General features: G+C 32.6%; 1 protein-coding gene across 1 annotated transcript in view; it reads left to right on the top strand.

Annotated features, from left to right (window-relative positions):
* Positions 1-22,184, top strand: part of Dock7 (dedicator of cytokinesis 7) — a 212,338-nt gene that overhangs the window by 123,614 nt on the left and 66,540 nt on the right. Inside the window, exons 21-28 of the mRNA XM_071617906.1 lie at positions 1,595-1,759; positions 2,696-2,865; positions 10,501-10,590; positions 11,538-11,633; positions 13,445-13,585; positions 13,677-13,790; positions 16,407-16,577; positions 18,229-18,368. Of these exons, the coding sequence (XP_071474007.1) occupies positions 1,595-1,759; positions 2,696-2,865; positions 10,501-10,590; positions 11,538-11,633; positions 13,445-13,585; positions 13,677-13,790; positions 16,407-16,577; positions 18,229-18,368 (1,087 nt within the window). The remainder of the gene's footprint in view (positions 1-1,594; positions 1,760-2,695; positions 2,866-10,500; positions 10,591-11,537; positions 11,634-13,444; positions 13,586-13,676; positions 13,791-16,406; positions 16,578-18,228; positions 18,369-22,184) is intronic.

The following is a 22,184-nucleotide window of genomic DNA, read 5'->3' as shown; positions in this document are numbered from 1 at the left end:
GTATAAATTAAAATATAGTAATAACAATAATAATAAACACTTGGATAGCACTTACTATGTTCCAGGAATCGTGCTGTGTGCTTTATTTATGTTACTGTATGAAATCCTCACAATGACCCTATGTAGTAGGTGCTATTATTACCATCATTTCATGAGTAAGTAAAGTGATGAACATAATGTTTAAATTTTTTACCTAAGGTCGCTCAGCTGGTATAACATATCTCAAGCAACAGGCTCTTGAGTGCCTCAACTCTTATCTGGAATATTTGAGAGTGTCCATTGGTAAAATTTACAAAAACAATTTAGTCTAATTGAAGGTAGAAATAATTTAAGAAGTTTAGAAGAGAAAGCAGGGTTGATTTAGAGAATAAGAATGGAGATATTTGAGCATATTAGGGTGTAAGAATGGATATATTTGAGAAAAATATATAAGATATGCAATAGGAAAGGATTTAGTTAATAAAGCAAGTGTGTGAGGTAAGAGTGAAAGTTCATAATATCATTCATACAGGGAAGGGGCACTGTTTCCTTTGGAGAGGAGATATAAGTAGTTTCCATTTTTTGATAAATTTGTTGAAAAACTTGAGGAATTTCATGCTTTAATATATTTCTTCTGTGAGATTAAAGGCAAGATTTGCTAAGAAGGACATAAGGTAGACTTGAAGTTTGAGGATTCTTTGAAATAGTTACTATGAGAAAACAAACACGGAGAGGAATTAACTAGGAACAGGTAGAATTGCTAAACCCCATTCAGGTTTCTGTTTCTGGTCTCTTTCCCTTCTAGTTCAGTATATATAGAGTAATATTACTAAATAACCATTTAGTTTGATTATTCTGCTTTTAGAAAGCTTAATTGGGCCTCATTATCTATTCATAATTTCCTGTCTTAATTAAATACATTACAATATCTGAGGCTCATTGCTCCAAATGACTATTTGGTTTACATATGCAGTGTGCTATTAGAATTTCTCCACTTTTGCAAATTTCTTGTGATATACTGACTTGAATGACTGAATAGGTAGTGCTTATCCAGGCATTGAAAATGCTATACAGTCAATCTGCTTTTCTAGCTCCTTTTCCCCTTCTAATTATTTTATAAAAATGCACTAATTTCAACTGTTGTTTATTCAGCTATTCTCTTTTCATATTTTTAGTAGTTTTAATCATTTTTCTTGATATTGTTAATTTTATAAACAAAAGTAATATGTGCTTATGGTATGCAGTTTAGACTTTCAGAGTCATCTTTAAAATGAAGAATTGCTTCTCAAGGGGATATAAAAGATAGTTTTTTGTTTTTTAATCATGTACTTTGTATTGTTTTATGAAATAACAGATACCTGTTGGGTAATGTTTTGGTTTTTGACCAATCAAGCCCATACAATTTCATATTAAATTTGTAATATAATTTTTTTCTCATTTTGTTTGCAAAAATCTTTTTGGTTCAGCTAATCCATCACTAAAATTAGTATCAAATATTATCTTTATATACTTGCTGTGTGTAATCATGATTCTTAAATCCTATAGTGATAATAAAATCTTGGTTTTCATGGAATTTAGATTCTAAAAGTTAAACTATTTTCTTCCTTTTTAAAAGTTAATCTAGGTCAAGCATCTTTTGAAGCCATGGCATCAATTATAAATCGACTTCACAAAAACTTGGAAGGAAATCATGATCAGCATGGTAGAAATAGCCTTCTTGCCTCATATATCTATTATGTTTTTCGCCTTCCAAATTCTTATCCTAATTCACCATCACCAGGTATTTTATTGTTTTTACTGTGAAACTGTCTTTCATAAATTAAATGTTCATGGCAAGATTAAAACATTCTTTTAATCCATGAGCTTATGTGTGCATTCGATAGCAAATGTTTATTGATACTGCCTAAATACCATTCATCATGCTAGGTTGCTGAAAAGGTTATTCTTTTAAGTGTCGTTATTTATACAGATTCCTTTAACTTGAATTGAGATCTTGATTAAAATAATTCTTGGAAATGGACCTTGAAAATAACTTCTATGTCTCTGAAAGTGTTTTAAAATTCTTTGTTAAGATAAAAGAACCCGATTTGTCAGTCAGAATGTTGCTGGGCATTAAAGAAGAAACATGGTAGATAAGCAGTTCCTCAACAACCCAGTGAAACCTATAATATTGTAAAAAATTATTCTCTACAAAAGCTCTCATTTCTTCTTGATCAGTAAAATAACAGCCTTTCAGAGTATTGGGGCCACAAGTTGTTGCTTGTCTTTTGTATGACTTTGGGATAGTGGTGGTAGTTGTGGGGGATGTCTTAATTTGAACAACCTTTTAATTGTTCAGTTAATGATTATCATGTATATACTTTCAACCTGCTGACATGTTTGCTGAAGGTAATGTATGTATGTTTGTTTCCTATTCATTTTGGCTTTTATTGTACAAGTAATGTGTAATTTAGAAACACTGAAGAAATAATTATTTTATTTATAATTCGTATACTTTTGTCAACTTCTATAAAATGGAATTTTTTTGTGTAACTATTGACTGTTCTTAGGTGTTTTTATTTCTGTTGGTATTTTTTTAAATAGAGTATTTTTCGTTTCGAAACAAAAGCAATTCATGATCTTTGCAAATTTTTATATAATGGTAGAGACTTTTTTCAGGTCCTTCCCTGAGTAATTTTCTTAATTTAATTTTGTGCTGTTTTATGTGCAAATCCAGGTCCTGGGGGTTTGGGAGGATCAGTGCATTATGCCACAATGGCTAGATCTGCTGTGAGACCTGCAAGCCTTAATTTAAATCGTTCTCGAAGCCTTAGTAATAGTAACCCAGATATATCTGGGACTCCAACATCACCAGATGATGAAGTTCGGTCAATCATCGGCAGTAAGGTAAACTGACCATATGCATCATAAATTTGGTTTTCAGTTTATGAACAAATTAGAAATGCTCAATTATTTTAATTTATTTTTAATTTTTAGACGTATATGAGTTAAGAATAAGTCAGAAATTGTATATTTCTATTCTGATATAGGAATAAGCAAGAAATTGTACTTCTATTATGTCAAAAAAGACTATTTTATGTTTCTATCAAATATAGTTGCTAGTACAAACTGGTTGGTATACTCTGTTAAACAAAACAAAACAAAACAAAAACAAAAACAAAAAACCTGCCAAATTCTAAAATGTATCCAGGATAATTAGTTACATGCAACTTATTGTCATCTGCATCCTACTCTATTGTGTGAAAAATGGCTAGATTGATTTTCTTTACAAATTAAAAGGGACCTATGTGACTGATGTATAAGAGACATGCCATCATTGATGTGAATTATGAGACCACACTTTCAAAAATTAACCTTGATTAGTATTAGAACCACATTTCACAGGAGACTCTATGAATTTAGCACTAGACTTATAAAAAAGTATGATTTCTTTAATGATGATTAATGATTATCCCAGACAACAAGAGGCCATATAGTATAAGATCCAGCTATATTTTGTTCAAATCATCCATCTTTATTATGTACCCTCCCAAATACTTATTACATTTCTACATGTAAAGCATGAACATAACTTATGAGTTTAAGCAAGACAGACCAAAGCAAAGACCAAGGCCAATAAATCATATCATGTGTTTTGGCTATATTACTTCTGATTTTTTGCTATTCGAAAAGAACATATTATTTTCCTTGGCATTTTACTCTGTTAATTTGGATAGGAAGAGAATTAATAAAGGATTAACTAATAAAGGATTAAGGATCCATGTTCAACTCTTAACTTGAACTACTATGAAAGTTTTAAAGACCTAGATTTGTTAGATAATAATACTTGAACATTTCTCAAAACCAACAGAACTATTCTTACAGTTTTATTGTATAAAAATATAGATAGCTTATGTAGTTACAGAAATTTTACACTCAGAAGCTCAATTTACATTAAGGAATGTTAACACATAGTAAGGTTCATTCATATTAAATAATTTGTAGTTTCTTAGATTTTTTTTGCAGCCTTAAAATTTAAATAGTGATTAAAACATCTCAGTAAGATCTGTATGAATGTCTCTCTTATGAAACAACTTTGACTTTTTGAACTCCTAGGGAGACCAATGTGTAGATGTATATAGGGACACTGCAGAGTAAGCTGAGTAATATAGCAACTGCAAAAAGAGAAGGCTCCTTGCTAACATATGTTTTCATGATTGGGAAAATAATTCCTATTTTTTAATTCTTGTTTTCATTCTTGATCATATCTCATTGTAACAGAGGTAGTACTTAGCATTACTTATATGCTATATTTATAAATTATGAAAATTTCTACTATAGACAGCATATTCCTCAAGGTTCTACTTTTAAAGTGTGTCCCCTTCTGTAAGATTTGCATTATGCCTCATTTAACATAATTCTTGAGTTATTCCTTATAGATGTGTTTGATAGATTATAACCTCAGGATTTATAACAAAGAGATATATATGTTGGAATGATTTGTTGCCTTTTTTCAAGATCATTAAATGGGACATAACAGTTTTACATAAGTAAATATAAACTAATTTCTGAGAAAGCCTTCACAAGATGAGAATTTGTCTTATGACAATTCAGCTTTCCCCTGATTAAGTTTTATTTGAATAGTTTATGTGTTGTTTCTTCTTTTTATTGGAAAAGTCTTATTAGCTACTTCCATATTGGATTATCATTTAGTTATAATCCCTAATATTAATGGTATATAATTGTGTTTCAGAAAATGTAAAGAATCTACATTCTGTATTCCATATGCTGCTCACCATTTATTCTCCCAGGAAATGATTTCATGCCATAGTATGTTACTCAATACCTCTCTCCTCATCTTCCCTTTCACTTTATCTCCAGTTTCACTGGGCAAACTGAAGTTATCAGAAGAAAAATTTCATAGACTTAGTACTATCATAGCTACCTACCTACTACTGACTACTTAATAATCTGCTATAGATGACCTATCCTTCTTTCTAAATTTATTCCTTCCACTTGTAGAGAAGCTCCCATTTCTTATTACTGCTACCTATAGTTATAGTTTACTCCAGCAGTTTTTTCATCTCTCTCCTGCATTATCTATTTCTACACACACAAACACACACACACACACTTTTTTTTTTTTTTGGTGATGGTGCTGGGGATTGAACCCAGGGCTTTGTGCATGGAAGGCAAAACACTCTACCAGCTGAGCTATATCCCCAGCCCTGTTTCTTCCTATATTTTGAATCATTCCCATCCATATACAGGCATGCTATTATTCACTCATTAAAAAAAATTCTCTAGTATTCTGCTACTATCTTCTTTTTCATTTGTTCACTGACATGTCTAAAGCACTAAATGTGCAGCATACTGAAGATGCTTAATAAATATTTATCCAATGGATGATTGTAAGCATGGAGCATCCAGAGCAAGAACAATTTACTTCTTAAAAAAATCAAGTTGTTGGGGCTGGGTTTGTGGCTCAGTGATTCGTTCGCCTAGCCCTTGCAAGGTTCGATCCTCAGCACATAAAAATAAATAAATAAAATAAAGGTATTGTGTCCATGTGCAACTAAAAATTTTTAAAAATCAAATTGTGCTTTTGCTCACAGCCTTACTATTAATTAATTAGGTATTTTAAAATCTTCAAAGATTTGACCTTAGGGAAGTTTTGGTTATATTTGATTTCCTAATATTGAATGCAGAACATCTAAAACTTAAGAATATTTACACAATACAATAGGCATTTATTATTCTAGTAGTTGTAAACATATATTTTTGAGATTTTGTTTATATTTATTTTGCCCAAATACTTGTGTTTTCTTAGTCATAGTAAGAGTATTTTAACATTCAGTTATATAAGCATATGATTACCTCAGGAGTGAATTTTATTGCTTTATTTGTGAAAAATGAGAGAATCTGTTGTGTTAGGCACTGAGATATTATGTATATAAGGCAAAGTCTTTGTATTATAACATGAATATTGATGTCAAATCACATGTAGTATGGGCCTTGCTCAAGGAACTTTTCTATACCTATGGGACAAAATGAGAGCTGGGAGTACAACTTGGTGGTAGAGTGTTTACCTTGTATGTTTGAGGCCCTGGGTTGAATCCCTAGCACCACAACAATATATAATAATAAAAATGTTACTGGAATTTGGCAATCAAAAAAACCATTCAAATACATTCATGTGCACACCCTAACCCTAACCTAAGTTTATCTATTCTTTATTACTTGTCGATCTGTAAACATAAAATTGTTAAAGCATAGATAAGGTTTCTGAGTAAGTCCTCCTGATTTCAAGTTTTGGCTTTTCTAATCTCTTGTGTTATATCAGGCAAGTTATTTAACCTCTTCAAAGTATAGTTATCTCATTTATAAAACAATTAAATAATTATAACATGACATTTTATATATTAAAAGCATACATGACATTTGGTACTTAGTCATTTCTTCAATAAATACACCAATCATTCAATAAATGTTTATTATGTGAATGCAAAAAAAAAAAAAATTGTTACATTAGTAAATATAAGTCAAAATTTGCTTAATTAGAGCTGTTTGATGTGATTAACTAGCTTTTTAATCCTCAAATTATTTGCTTTGTAACCCTGGAAGTTATTTGCTTTAAAAAATAATTGGCCACAGGTTTTCTTTAAATAGTTAACCTTGAGTTGAGCACAGGGGCATTCACCTGTAATACCAATGACTAAGGAGGTTGAAGCAGAAGGATCACAAGTTCAAGGACAGCCTCAGCAACTTAGTGAGTCACTAAGCAATTTAGCAAAATCCTGTCTAAAAATAAAAAGTGTTAGGGGTGTAACTCAGTAGTAAAGTCCCCCTGGGTTCAATCCAATCATCATCATCATCATCATCATCATCTTCTTCTTCTTCTTCTTCTTCTTTGACTATATAATTATAACTATTGAGAGCATCAGTATTGTATACATGAAATAAAGTTTGTGGTAAACAGATACTTTTTTATTCTCACTTTATAGATTATCATATACCTTAGCTTTAAATAAGAGAATTAGTAAGCAGTAACTTAAAAAGTAGCTTGAAGGGGTGGTTAAGTTGTTTCTTTTGTGGAAACTTATAGGAGGGAAAAACACATTTATAATTCTGCAAAACTCAGATGTTCATGTTTTGTTACTTTTGTAACATGAGAAATGATTGTAAAAATCTAATATGGCAGAAAGAACCTTAGGCTTATACAGTAAAGACCTAATTTTGGAAAATAGTGAAAAACTTTGTTTTAACTTACCTGAAATACATGCGTGTTAACTTGTTTAACTAGAAATATTATAAAGGAGTTTTGAGAAGGCAGGGATTTTATTTTTAATAAATTATTATTTATCAAATTTTACTGGTATTTGTATAATATCTAATTTACTCTGCTACAAAGTATTTTTTGATAAAACATGTATGGAAAGTTTTTTTTAAATTTGACTTTGAGAGTTTACTATATTTAAGACATTGCATTTGTTAATTTACTTCTACTATTAACTTGATCCTTAGAATTTGAAGAAGATACTATCATTTCTCCTGGAGCTATGTAGTTTATCTTAGATTTTGTAGTTAATAAGCAGAAGAACCTGGATGAAACTTCATTCCCATTTTAAACATTTGTTGTCAAAAAATAAGAAATAGATGATGATTGTATCATATTTCAACTTCTCTATATACTTGAAAGAAAAAAAACAAACGGGAAAAGGCAAAGGAAATATTCCTCCTAAAACCAAACTCCTAAATAGCTACAGTTCTTTCTTTGCCTTTTCTTCATCTTTTGAAGATCTCTTGAAATATTTTAAAAATACTGGGACCTCACATCCAGCAACTCTGATTTAATTGTTTTGAAGTAGAGCTCTGCACATAGGTGCTTTTGTTAAGCCTCCCAAAGGACACTACTGTCTAGAAGTTGATTGCCATTATTACAACTCTTGTGTGTTCTTTTACCTGGCTGGCCTTCCTTTGGTGATTTCTGGTTTGGGTCCATACTCAGGCTCTAATATTTTAATCAGCTTGTCTTGGGTTGTATTATTATTATTATTACTACCACCACCACCACCACCACCACCACCACCACCCCCGATAATCCTCTAAAAATTCCTTATAGCTTGCTCCAGTTCCAATTAGCAGGTTCTCATTTCCTTAGCTCAGTTTGTTGAATTAGAATTTTTGGAGGTAGGGCCCAGAATCTTGATTTTATAAAACTTTTAAGTGATTCTGGTCATCTGTCAGGGTTAAGAAATAAAAGTATAGCTTAAGTTCCTTTCACCAGGTATCATAGTAACCCTTTCACATAAAGACAGACATAATTCACTTCTAATCATACCCATTAATTAATTAAAGAAACTATAAATTAATGAAGGTGGTGATAAAGATATAAGTCCTATAAACAGATCCAGCATATTTTTCTTATAATATTTATGTAAAATAGTAGCCCATTATGTTTAATTACAAGTACAATAAAATCTTGTACAAAAAACAGAACTCCAAATCTACTTTTTTAAAAAAATATTTACTTTTTAGTTGTAGATGGACACAATACATTTTATCTATCTATCTGTCTATCTATCTATCTATCTATCTATCTATTTATTTTTATGTGGTGCTGAGAATGAAACCCAGGGCCTCACATGTGCTAGGCAAGCGCTCTACCACTGAGCCACAACTTCAGCCCCTCCAAATCTACTTTTATTATTAGGAAGGAAAAAATATTAGGATAATTTTCTTCATAATATTTTACTTCATTTTTCCTAGTCCCTAAAAGAAAGTGAAATAGGAGGCATGGTCAAATAGAAATGTGGAGTATTATTGTATAGTAGTTCTGATGAGAAATGTAACTAAATTAGTGTTTAGCATAGAATGAAATGTTTTTCTTAGATTTTTTTCCTTTAAACCTCAGTTTAGTTCAGAGAAAATTTTCTGATGCTAATTTGAACTACCTACCTTTAATAAGAATTTGAGAGGGTGATGGTATGAAAACTTTAGTTGTTAATATTTGGCCCATTAAATGCTGTACTTAATATTCTTGGTTATCTTTTTTAAAAAAATTATATTACATAATAATATAATTTTGGTGAACTAATACTCTATAGGTGCCTAAAATTTTGATTGCTTTAACAGTACTAATTAAAAACATGTTTGCATTGGGAAGGTCTGGATTTCTTTAAGAATAATTTATAGCATGCAACATGTAATATTTCTTTCCTTTCCAACTGCTTTCTATTATATGCTTAGGGTTTAGATCGCTCCAATTCCTGGGTTAACACTGGTGGTCCAAAAGCTGCCCCATGGGGATCCAACCCCAGTCCAAGTGCAGAATCAACACAGGTGGTGTTTACATTAGAGGTTTCTTTATTGGCTGCTGATGTTTCCCTTTAGAACATTACTTTTTAGTACATACTATGATTTCAGTGGCTTGCTTTTTTTTTTTAATCATTAAAGTGTGTATTTTTGTTTCCTTAGCACATTTCCAACTACTATGCATGAATACCACCAATAGCACCAGTAATGTTCTCCTTTCCTATTTCCTTTCTCCTGTCCTTCCTCCTATACTCCCTGTCAATATTTCAGTGCCTGCTGCTTATGCAATTGATGGCTTTTATAACAGTTTCTACTTTAGGGGTTGCACATCTTTAGTAGGAATTTTGAATAGTTTTTGTGGAAAAACCCAACAGTTTTCCTATTGGATTTTGTTTTAAGGGTAGCTATTATTATATCATTTTTGTTTAGCATTCACTGTCTTTTTTTTTTTTTTCCCACAATCACTGAATAGAAAGAGGGGAAGGGTAGTAAGTTGAAATTAAATGTGAATAATGTATTATCCCTATGCTATAAGATTAAATGACAGAAGCAAAAGTTCATTTTAATTTGTACAGTGTTGCAAAGTATGAAATGTTATAATTTAGTTGAATTAGGTTTTGCTTACTTAAGACTAGTTGCTTGATAGCTAATACCTGCATGATACCTCTAAATATACTTCTCACCTGTGTGTTGGCTTTGGAAGAAAGTCTCTTATTCTTAAAGAAAAATTTTAATTCCATTTAATATTAAAAATGATTTATATTTGTTATACTACATAACATACTTGAGTGATAGCTTTTGATAATAGTGAAAAATGAAAATTTAATTTTAACTTTTTATTTTCTTTATTAAATACAAAATTCTTGGTTTCTTTTTTGGTCAGAGACCAGTTGAGAAGTATGTTTTTACTTTTTATATATTTTTACTAGATATGTGCATGTATAGAGATCACACAGATAAAAGTTTCATTCTTTGCAGCACTCTAAATAATAGTCATTAAAATATTTATTTTTTTACAAACAAAAAATATATGGAAGCCATTTTGATACTTATCATACATTATTATTAAAACACTTTAAAATATTGTAAATGAGATGAGCAATAAAATAGATGGTTGTTGAAACCATAGTAAAACTCTCTTTTTAAATTGTGCATAATCCTTGAGCTGCAAAGTCATCCACTGCAATGTTAATGTTATCTGGTCGTTCATTCATCTTCACTCCATAGGCTATGGATCGAAGTTGTAATCGTATGTCTTCGCACACAGAGACGTCAAGTTTCTTACAAACATTAACGGGACGCTTACCAACTAAAAAGGTAGATTCATATGAAGACAAATCATAGAGGGGGAATATGATTCCATCAACTATATAGTTGCAAAATTTCTTTACATCATCAATAAGAGATATTAAAACAATGACGTTGTGTTTAAAAATACATCTTAGCAAGCACTGCTTGTCTGATGCCTTTAACCAATACTTCTCCAATGTGAACTCTTTTACTTAAAGATAATGTTTTATTTGGGGGATTGACTGTTTAATTTAGGGTTTAGTTAATTCAAATTTGATCATCAAATTTTAGTACCAAAAAATGTATCAATTCTTAATTCTGTTTCTGTAACTGCTTCTGTTTTGTGTTTTAAATCTCCAGGGAAAGGAAGATGAGTTAGAAAAATTTTCACTCTTAGTAAGATATGTTGATTTGCTTCCCTTCTGCACAGTTTTGTTAGTCCTTTTTCATATTAATATACACTACTTTGCAAATGCTTTGTATGCATATCCATTATAATGCAGGGATTTTCTATGATTTTTGAAAAAAGATTTTGAACACTTGAAAATTAAAGACTTCTAGCAAAATTTAAAAATTTAAAGGTATTTCCTAAATTGTACCAGCAAAGTTCATGAGTATATTTGTGTACGTTAAAATATGTATTTTAGACACAAACAAGATCTTATTTGTAACTGTGAGTTCTTGGTCCAGTTTTTGTTTGCAGGTACAATTTAGGAGACTAGTTCCCAGCTGTCCTTTTAAAATTACATTTTACTCCAAGATAACATGTAATTTTTTCAGCTCTTCAACATGCCACTGTCTTACATGCATAAATAGCCGTTTCGTTAATGGGTGTCTTCACTGCATCATTGAATGGTTCACATGCCTTCTTTTGCTTATCCTCATTTTATCTTCATTTGTACTTGCATTATTATTTGGCTTATGTTATCATCAGATTTGACTTTGATAATAACTTTGGATTTACTTCTGGATAGCTTTTTCACGAGGAGCTGGCTTTGCAGTGGGTTGTTTGCAGTGGCAGTGTTCGGGAATCAGCTTTGCAACAAGCCTGGTTCTTTTTTGAGTTAATGGTGAGCGAACTAAACACATCCCTTAATATTTTTTCCCTTGGTGAACAATTTTGTGTTAGCTCATTTTTTATCTTAGAAGTATTTTCTGTTGCACATCTTATGGTCTTATACATACCTTCAAGACAAAATTATATGTATTACATTTCTGAATAAACACTGTGACACTCAGCATGTTTGAGGTGAAATTGTAAAGAATAAGGTTCATGGCCAGGCATGGTGGTGCATGCCTCTAATCCCAGTGGCTCAGGAGGCTGAGGCAGGAGGATTGTGAGTTCAAAGACAGCCTCTGCAAAAAGCAGGGTGCTAAGCAACTTAGTGAGACCCTGTCTGTAAATAAAATACAAAATAGGGCCAGGGATGTGGCTCAGTGGTTGAATGCCCCTGATTTCAATCCCTGGTACACTCCCTGCCAAATGAGGTTCATTTTAACTCTTTTTACAGGGATAGTTGCAGAAGCTAGCAGTCTTTTTCCAGGAAACTTGTGCTATATTCTCTCCTAGTCTGGACGTACAAGTGTATAATGGCAGTGCTGTAGATTTTATACCAAACAAAGGTAAAATGAGCATTATAAATGTCTATCACCATTATTGTACCTAGAAAGCTCTTAGGGAAAAGTCAGTTACAGCCAGTAAACAACCATCTTTTGTTTAATTCGATGATATTAAAAACAAATAAATGAACTAATATTTTAATTAATGAATATAGTTATAAGAAAACATGTATATATGTACACATACCAAATTAAAAAAATATTCTTCAGTTGGGTACAATATTCTAACATATTACCAAGATACAGAAAAGTTTAAGTAACTTAATCTAAATATATACAGCTTAGAGGTAGCAGAACTATGATTTAAACACAAGCATGCTGGCACTAAGGAACTTCTTCTTTCTCCTTATCTCTGTAAATCTGGATATCATTGAAACTTTTCTTCCAAAAAAGGAGTAGATAAAAATAAATAAGAAACAAAACCACAACAAAGGAAGAAAGAAAAAAGGAAAGTGGGGGAGAGTGAGGGATGAAGAAAGGAAAGGGGGAAGGAAGGCAGTAAAGAGACCATATATAAGTGACAGAAAACTCATTTTTCCTCCTAGATGATAAGTAGCAAATTTATAAATCATATGCTTTTTTATAATATAAAAATTATAAATTTGACCTTTTTTTTAAAAAAGAAAAAATTCTTTCTACTGTGTTCAGATTTCTTAAATGTAAGTCAAAAGACCAGTTCAAGACTTAGCTACGTTGTTTACTAACCTTAGGACTTGAGCTTCAATTTCCTTGAATTTAAAGTTTAAATCTCTTTATTATCATTACAACAGCATTATAATAAAGATTCTATCTAAAAGCATTCTATGAACATAAATCACTGTTAATTTTTATCTAATATTTTATTATTAATATTTAATCATTAAATATGTATTGTATTCCTACCATGTGCCACTTTACAGTAGATACTAAAAACACTACAGTGAAGACAGAGTCTCTAACCTTTCAAAGCTTAGAATTTGGGGATATGGAATAGCAAAGTTAATTAAAAATTTTCTTAAAGGATTTTTTTTTCTGTTGATATACACTGACTGTTTTTTCTGTTGAAATCCAGAATAATTTTATGAAGATAATATAGTGATTGACTTGTATTGTGTTTGATATTTCTTTGACACACACAAAATATTATTTGAAAAGCTAAAAATGTTTCAGCCACCCATTAAATAACATGGTATATTGAAAAAGTAGCCTGAGTGTTTAGAATTATTAAAACTGTTAAGAAAAATCATAAGAAATTAAACAAATGGCTTATATCTTTTTTCAGGTAAAAAGCATGGTACACCACTTATACTTTAATGATAAACTTGATGCTCCAAGGAAAAGTCGTTTTCCAGAACGTTTCATGGATGACATTGCTGCTCTTGTCAGCACAATTGCTAGTGATATAGTTTCCCGATTTCAGAAGGTAGTGATAACTTTTTTCCACTTATCTCTTTTCAAGCTAAGATTAAACCACCATACTTTAATTGGTTTTTGCTTTATATTCCATTTCCTAGGACACAGAAATGGTTGAGAGACTCAATATAAGCCTTGCATTCTTTCTCAATGATCTATTGTCTGTTATGGACAGAGGATTTGTCTTTAGCCTTATAAAGTCCTGCTATAAACAGGTAATATATAATAAGTAGTAATTAGTCATAAAGTAATTTAAATGTTGTTAGCTCTTTCCAGAGCTGGAGGTTTCAGAGCACGTTCATTTATTGGTATTAAAACAAAAAAGTAGCATAAACTAATGTATTGTTATTACTGAGGTAAAAGTACATTTGTTTTATCAGGGCACAAGCACTTTGGCATGTTTTGCTATTAGTACAGTGGCTTCTGTTGAGTTGTAGTGGTTCACTCATGATTCTTTAATTCCCCTTCTGGAGCAGATAGTCAGATCAGTAGTAATGTAAAGCAGCCTCAAGATACCAGGCAGGGGCAGCATTTATACAGCATGAACAGCTTACTGAATTGCTTGTGTTTTGAGTAAGTTTTCAAAGTAGCTGCATTTTGCTGTATATTTCTCCTACTCTATAATCTTTGACCTTATAGAGGTCTGCTGAAGTCCATAATATTATTCATTATCTTGGCTTTAGTTAACTTAAAGCATCCTGGACTTCTTCCACAAACTGCTGATTTTGTTCTAAAATTTTTATGAACTGATTAATGAAACCTGCCTTTCAGGAAATATTTTTTTTTTCTTTTTAATTTTTTTTTTTTATTGGTTGTTCAAAACATTACACAGCTCATGACATATCATCTTCCATACATTTGATTCAAGTGGGTTATGAACTCCCATTTTTTACCCCAAATACAAGTTGCAGAATCACATCGGTTACACATCCACATTTTTACATAATACCATATTAGTGACTGTTGTATTCTGCTACCTTTCCTATCCCCTACTATCCCCCCTCCCCTTCCCTCTCATCTTCCCTCTCTACCCCATCTGCTGTTGTTTAATTCTCTCCCTTGTTTTTTTTTTTTTCCCCTTTCCCCTCACAAACTCTTATATGTAATTTTGTGTAACAATGAGGGTCTCCTTCCATTTCCATAGTTTCCCTTCTCTCTCCCTTTCTCTCCCCCCACTCGTCTCTGTTTAATGTTAATCTTTTCCTCATGCTCTTCTTCCCTGTTCTGATCTTAGTTGCTCTCTTTATATCAAGGAAGACATTTGGCATTTGTTTTTTAAGGATTGGCTAGCTTCACTTAGCATAATCTGCTCTAATGCCATCCATTTCCCTGCAAAATCCATGATTTTGTCATTTTTTAGTGCTGCATAATACTCCATTGTGTATAAACGCCACAGTTTTTTAATCCATTCATCTATTGAAGGGCATCTGGGTTGATTCCAAAGTCTAGTTATTGTGAATTGTGCTGCCATGATCATTGATGTGGCAGTATCCCTATAGTATGCTCTTTTAAGGTCCTCAGGGAATAGACCGAGAAGGGCGATAGCTGGGTCAAATGGTGGTTCCATTCCCAGCTTTCCTAGGAATCTCCATACTGCTTTCCATATTGGCCGCACCAGTTTGCAGTTCCACCAGCAATGTACAAGTGTACCCTTTTCCCCACATCCTCGCCAGCACTTATTGTTGCTTGACTTCATAATGGCTGCACTTCAGATAGAGCCCTAATATCCAGAATATACAAAGAACTCAAAAAATTAAACAACAAGATAACAAACAACCCTATCAACAAATGGGCGAAGGACCTGAACAGACACTTCTCAGAGGAGGACATACAATCTATCAATAAGTACATGAAAAAATGCTCACCATCTCTAGCAGTCAGAGAAATGCAAATCAAAACCACCCTAAGATACCATCTCAGGAAATATTAATTGTTGGTCCTGACAGGGCACGTGGTTGTGAGCTATATCATTGTTCCAGAAGTAACTTCTAAAGGAACTTTAAAAATTATATAGATCTCTGTGTCCCATTGCAGAATTATTAAGTTTTAATCCTAGTTGGAGGTCAAGGGTAGTGTGAGACATGATGTTTATGAAGCACTTCCCACATGGTCCACAGATGAGTTTTGGGTAACTACTGGTTAAGAATTCTATTTGGCGATATGAAATTTAAAATTCTGAAGACCTGCTTTATTGGATGTCTTTATTGTTTCTTTTAATAGCGTTAACTAACTATACTTGGGCACTGACCTACTTGAAATATTTGCAAAACTTTGTTTTTGTTTTACCTTTTTTCCTAGAATTTTATATTCTATTGCAACCAAAAGTCATCCTGTCTTATTCTTGATGTATGAACCCCTATACTTGCCAAACATTGAGCTTGTCCCTAGGGATACTGAAACTTTTAAGTCAGTTTATCATCTGACTCCCAAATAGCTTACGATGTAGTTGGGAAAATAGTCAATTATAAATATTATAAATATAGGTGAATGCAAGATGCTATAAAAAGAGTAGATAGTTCATTTTTAGTGATATTAGGTTATTTTGTTGGTATATTTTTCCTTCACAAAGTAGATTTTCAAGAAGTATTTATTAATGCTAAAGGTAACATTACTTTTAGGTTAGTGAAATTCATTTATACAGTAAATCTTTTAGTTTCAAATTTTTAACTTCATTGGTAACTCTGGAAAAAGCTGGTACTGTTGTTAAAATTATAAAAGCCAAAACTGTTCACTGAGTACTATCCTTTAATTCTTTTATCTGTCATTCTAATATCAGTGATAGAAAAATAACGTATCGATTAATGTTGTCTTATTTACACAATACTTACAAGGTGTCTTCAAAGCTTTATTCACTATCAAATCCAAGTGTCCTGGTGTCTTTGAGGTTGGATTTTCTACGAATCATCTGCAGCCATGAGCATTATGTTACATTGAACTTACCCTGCAGCTTACTTACTCCACCTGCATCTCCATCACCTTCTGTTTCCTCTGCAACATCTCAGGTATGCAAAGTGTGTAAGCATACATATAAAGTTCACCTTTGTGAAAAGGTTTTAAACAATGGAAAAATGATAATACTTATTGAGTAATAGCTGTATGATAGGCTCAGTTTCAAATGCATTATGAATGTTAGCTCATTTAATCCTTAGAACAACTCTAGGAGGTAAATTCCATTATTATCCCCACCTTACAGTTAAGAAAATGGAAACATAGAAAGTTTACTAAGTAAAAAATGGCAGCTTTGAACCAAGAATTTGTTTTAGAGTCTATGCCTCTACTTTGTGGGTACATGATAATTAGTAAGGATCAATACCCGTGAAAGGAAGGCGGGGGGGATGAAGTGTAACTAAGCAGAGAAAGAAATCAAATTGCAGTGTAGGCTTGCCAAGCCCCACCTAACTTGTATTTAGAAAACCCGAAGGAAACTAGATGAACATTTAATTTTCAGTGGGTAGCACTTGATATAAACAACTAGCAGTTTCTCTAATGATAAAAAAGGGTAATTGTAATAATTAGTGAATATGTCCTCTCATATAGATTGAGATTAAGGGATTTTTATAGTTTTAGTACTAAAGAAGTCAAGATTTTCCTCCTTCCTGGCAAAGCACTCTTTCTGCTATGTTATTCCTGAGGTAAGCAAGCTACTTTCTTAAGCTCTCGATGTCTAAAGTCAAAGTTGAACCTTAATTCTGTTTTCAAGATATTAAATTCTCAAATGGAATTTGATGAAAAGAAATAGTTAAATTCCCCTAGAAAGACTGAAAAACATCAGAAAGCACCCACAACTTTTCATTTTATCTTTGCAACAAATTTGGATCAACCCATTGGCAATTTTCTACTTGGTTAGCACATCATTTCTATAGTGAATCAAACTGATCTTTTACTTTCTTTTCCTGTCTTCTGCCAAGATGTGGAAAACCTGTAATGAAACATTTGTTTGTCTGGCTCCTTACTGAATATTGCATTTAGCCAGGAAATTCTCACAGCATTTCTTTTGAGAGGGAACCTGAGTTTTATGTATTTATTAGGAGATGATTTCTCTATAGAGATATCTGAAATCTGTTATTCTTCTTTAAAACCCTTCATGTGTGATTCTGAATATGGAATATATATTGGAAGAATGCTATTTCACAATAGTGAAACTTTAAGAAACTCAGTAAGTAGACCACAGAAAGATAATAATTCTAGAGGTAATATATTCTGTAAAAAATAACTTGGTATTTGGAATTTCTGTACAAAAACCAGTACCCTTGACTATAAATATTTCTCTTGTACTCTGGGATGAGTGTATATTCTAACATTTGCCTCGTTCCCCTTGAGAATATGATATTGTGAATGTTAGGCGACTTAGAGAATAAAGAAGAAAACAAATAGAAGATTTTCTGTGTGAGAGAAAGGAAATTAATTAAATTTTCTATTAATCAATTTTAATAATAAAATGATTACATTAGTGAGATGATTTGTCATGGTTTCCTATACCAAAAATAAGCAGTTTCTTTCTCTGATGCTGTTAATACTAATATAAAATAAGCTATCCGAGGTACTGTTTATCTCTTTTTAATAATGCTAACATTTCATTCGTTGTGCTGCTCTCACTGTAGGGTATTTTGTTGCACAGCTGTTATACTTTTGTTCTACTTCACTCCCCAACAGAGTTCTGGATTTTCCACAAATGTACAAGACCAGAAGATTGCAAATATGTTTGAATTGTCTGTGCCTTTCCGCCAGCAGCATTATTTGGCAGGCCTTGTGTTAACAGAGCTGGCTGTTATTTTAGACCCTGATGCTGAAGGGTAAGTAGACCAGTTTTTGCCTGTACAATGGAGAGTGGGACAGAAGCATCTCACACTGCCTAAGAATCTCTACTTTTCTGTTCACCAAGTTCAATATGTATATAATTTCTGTATTTCCTCAAAGAAAGACACTTTTTTTTTCATATTTTGTTGCCTCTGAATTTGAGATTTGTCTTAAAACTGATAGTTTTAATGAAAATAATATTAAAGATAATAAACCAGCATGGTTTATTTCATAGCATTCTTTTTCTTTTTAATTGTACATAAAATATATTGTGTATATTAGTAGATGTACTCAGACTTACCAAAATACAGTAGGTACTTTTCATTTAAGGAAAATAGACTAATTTCTTATGATATCCCAACTGAAGAATGTTCTATGGATTATTTTATTCAAAAATTTCACTATAAACAAATCTTAGACTTTCAAAGCTTCCAATGTTATGATTACTTTTAGATTTTTAGAAATTGAAAAGAAGGGATACTGTTCAATAACTTAAATTTATTGGTATAGCTTAATGAGGCCTGGAGATACAGCTCAGTGATAGAGAACTTGCCTAATATGTGTGAATGGGAGCTCTGGATTCAACCCACAGCAAAGGAAAGAAGGGAAGAAGGAAGCAGAAACAAGAAAGGAAGGAAGGTAGTTAATTTGTGGTCTAGTATCCTTTATGGGCAATGTCCATCTTAATATTTGCATGGCACAGTGGTACATATCTATAGTCCCAGTTAATCAGAAACCTGAGGCAGGAGGATTGGCAACATAGAAAAATTGTGTCTCCTTTTAAAAAGTACAAAACCAAAAACTGACCATAATACATTTGATTAGTGGATTTGCTTGTTGTTTTTTTCAGTACTGGGGATTGAAAGCAGGGGCTTGCATATCTCTAGCGCTGAGATATAGCCCCGGCTCTTTTGTTTGCTTTTATTAGTGTGTTATAGTTATAATAATGAGATTCATTTTGACATATTTATAAATGCATATAACATAATTTGCTCCATTTCAATCCTCAGTATTTCCCTTTTCTCTTCTTTCCTCCCTCCTCTGACCCCCTTCCTCTACTCTATTAGGTCCTTCTTATATCTATGGTTTCTTTAATTGGTTTATTATCATTAATTTAATTTCAGACAGGGTTTCACTGAGTTGCCTAGGCTGGCCTCAAATTTGTGATTTTTGTACCTCAGCTTCCTGAGTAGAATTATTTGGTTCAATTAAAAATTTTTTTTCTGATAATATGATCATTAATCTTATAATACAGATCAACCTCATATAAGGTTTCCATAAAACAAGATTTACCATTAAACAGGTTTCACTAGGGTTCTTTGATTATTTGAGGAGCAGATGAAAGAGGAGGCTTATGAAGTTCTTAGCAATATGTCCTGGCCATAGTCAATACTCAAAAATATTTTAAAGGCCAAATATTTTATACATGAAAGACATGCCTTTTGTTTTTTTAAATAATGGTTTAACAATGGCAACCTCCTATATATGGAATATATTTTTGAAACAGTAGTTTTCATACCGCATTCTGTATGGTTCGAAAGAGGTATTTAATAGGTTTCTATGTAGGATGGAATGAGGTGTGTGCAGACTTTGGAATGTGGAGAGGGAAAACTAAGTGGATGAAACTCTGGACCTCCCAATCCTGCTTGCTACCACTTTCATATTTGGCATTTGACAAATGAATATGATGTCAATTGGAAAAAAATAAAGGGATCCACTGTCTGGGAAAAAAGCTGTTTTGAAAACAATTTGAATACACTAGGTTTCTTTAATAACTGGTATATTTCATTTGAACTTTTATTCCCAGTATTTTTGCTTAATATATCAGGATATTTTGGGTTGCAAGAAGTAGAAAATTCTCCTTCAAACTGGCTTTATTAAAGGAAGGTAAATTTATTATTTCATATTTGGAAGAAAGATAGGGTTTTTACACTGATTTGACTCACCTGCCTGTCATGTACTGCCATGGTCACCAAAGCTATGCAGGTTCCTGGGTGGATTAGATTAGTTCTGCTTAAATATGATCCATAGATTCAGTGGTATGTCTGTTACAGGGCACCATATGAGGAGCTGATGCCCAAACATAAGTCACTTATGTCTCGAAATACAATATTGGGCCCATAGGACTTTTGATACTATTATTATTGTGAGACCTACTCAACTAAGGGAGCAATGAATTGATTGCTCTTCTCAGACTATCACAAAACAGCCAACCAGATGGCTGTTTTAAGTAGCAGGGCTGGTCTGATCAGGATCTACTCCTGAAATTGGAGATGGAGTCAGCTTGTCCTGAGCAATAGGGAAGGAATGTAGACCTGAACAAAATTAGTTCAAGGAGGAAGAAAGGTAAGGGGAGTACAGATCGAATAGGAGCTCAGTAGTATCTGCTATAAAGAATGGAGCATTTTAGCAGTCAGATAGTTCTCCATTGAGATTTCTTTTCCACATCCAGAATCAATTCCTTAGCACAAGTTCATGTAAACACAAAACTGATGAAAGAATTCTTTACTGCTTTTTTGCCTCTTCAAGCTAGGATGCGTTGGTCTTTGACCCTTAGAAAGGTTTTCTGTACAATCCAAAAAGTAATGATAGTTGTGTTCACTACCACCTTTTCTTGTGCATTCAGTTAAACAAGATATTGGAAGAGCTTGAAATAGTAATGTGTTAGATTATCTTAACTTTTACTCCTGTTTGTCTCTTCCTTTTCCTACTCTTTCCTGTACCCAATCCATTACCCAATCCTGTACCCAATTCAACAGGTTCTACCTCCAAAATATATGTCAAATTCAGCCACTTTTTTGAATCTGCACTACTATTTTTCTGATTATACTTCCATCTTTGCCTCCTTAAAATTATTTTGTTTATACAGCTGCCTTAATGGTCTTTTGAAAGTGGGAATCAGCTTATGCCATTACCTGGCTTAAATATTCAGTGTGTGTATATATTTTAAATAGTACTTAGAATAAAATCAAATGTTATTGTCTACTCCCACCAATCTCTTCCCTCCTCTCATTGTAAGATCTAACCATTCTGACTGTTTCTGAAATATACCCAGCTCATTTCCATCTTAGGGCTTTACAGTTTTCTTTGCCTGAAGCAATACTCAACTGGCCTTAGGCTCTCAACATACCCATTTCTTCCCATAATTCTTCAGCTCAGCTTTCCACTCAAAACATCTCAGTGAGGTTTCATTGACGATTCAAACTAAATTATAGCCATGTTGCCCTTACCATAATCATTCTTAACCATATAACATTGTTTTGTTTTCTATAAAACATTTATCTGATATTTCCTTTTTTCTTGGTTTGTATCTTTCCATTAGAATGTGAGCTCAGAAACTAGGCATAGTGGCACATACCTGTAATCCCAGCCCCTCAGGAAGCGGAGGTAGGAGGGTCACAAGTTCTAGACCAGCCTCAGCAACTTAACAAGACCCTGTCTCAAAATAAAAAGTAAAAAGGACCGGGGATGTAGCTCAGTGGTAAAGCCCCCCTGGGCTCAATCACCAATACATATTCATTTAATTAAAAAAAAAAAAAAACAGGAATGTGAGATGGGGAGCCCAAGAGCAAGCATCTATTCCTTTTTGTTTACTGCTGTGCCTAAGAATTGTGTCTAGCACAAAGTTGACATTTAGTAACTGTATGTTAATTCAACGAATCAGTGATTGTGAGAGACATCTCTTGTCTTGAATTTTACATTCTTGAGAGGTATAGAGATGATATGCAGCATATATTGTCCTAGATCATTGAGAGGAATCTTTGTACTCTATCTGCTCTCTAAGTAATCAAGAATAATTCCTTGAGTGGCAT

The sequence above is a fragment of the Marmota flaviventris genome, chromosome 10 (genome assembly GCF_047511675.1).
Source record: "Marmota flaviventris isolate mMarFla1 chromosome 10, mMarFla1.hap1, whole genome shotgun sequence".
Classification (NCBI taxonomy): domain Eukaryota; kingdom Metazoa; phylum Chordata; class Mammalia; order Rodentia; family Sciuridae; genus Marmota; species Marmota flaviventris.
The sequence above is the reverse complement of the archived record's forward strand: the minus strand, read 5'-3'. Positions and strand labels throughout refer to the sequence as shown.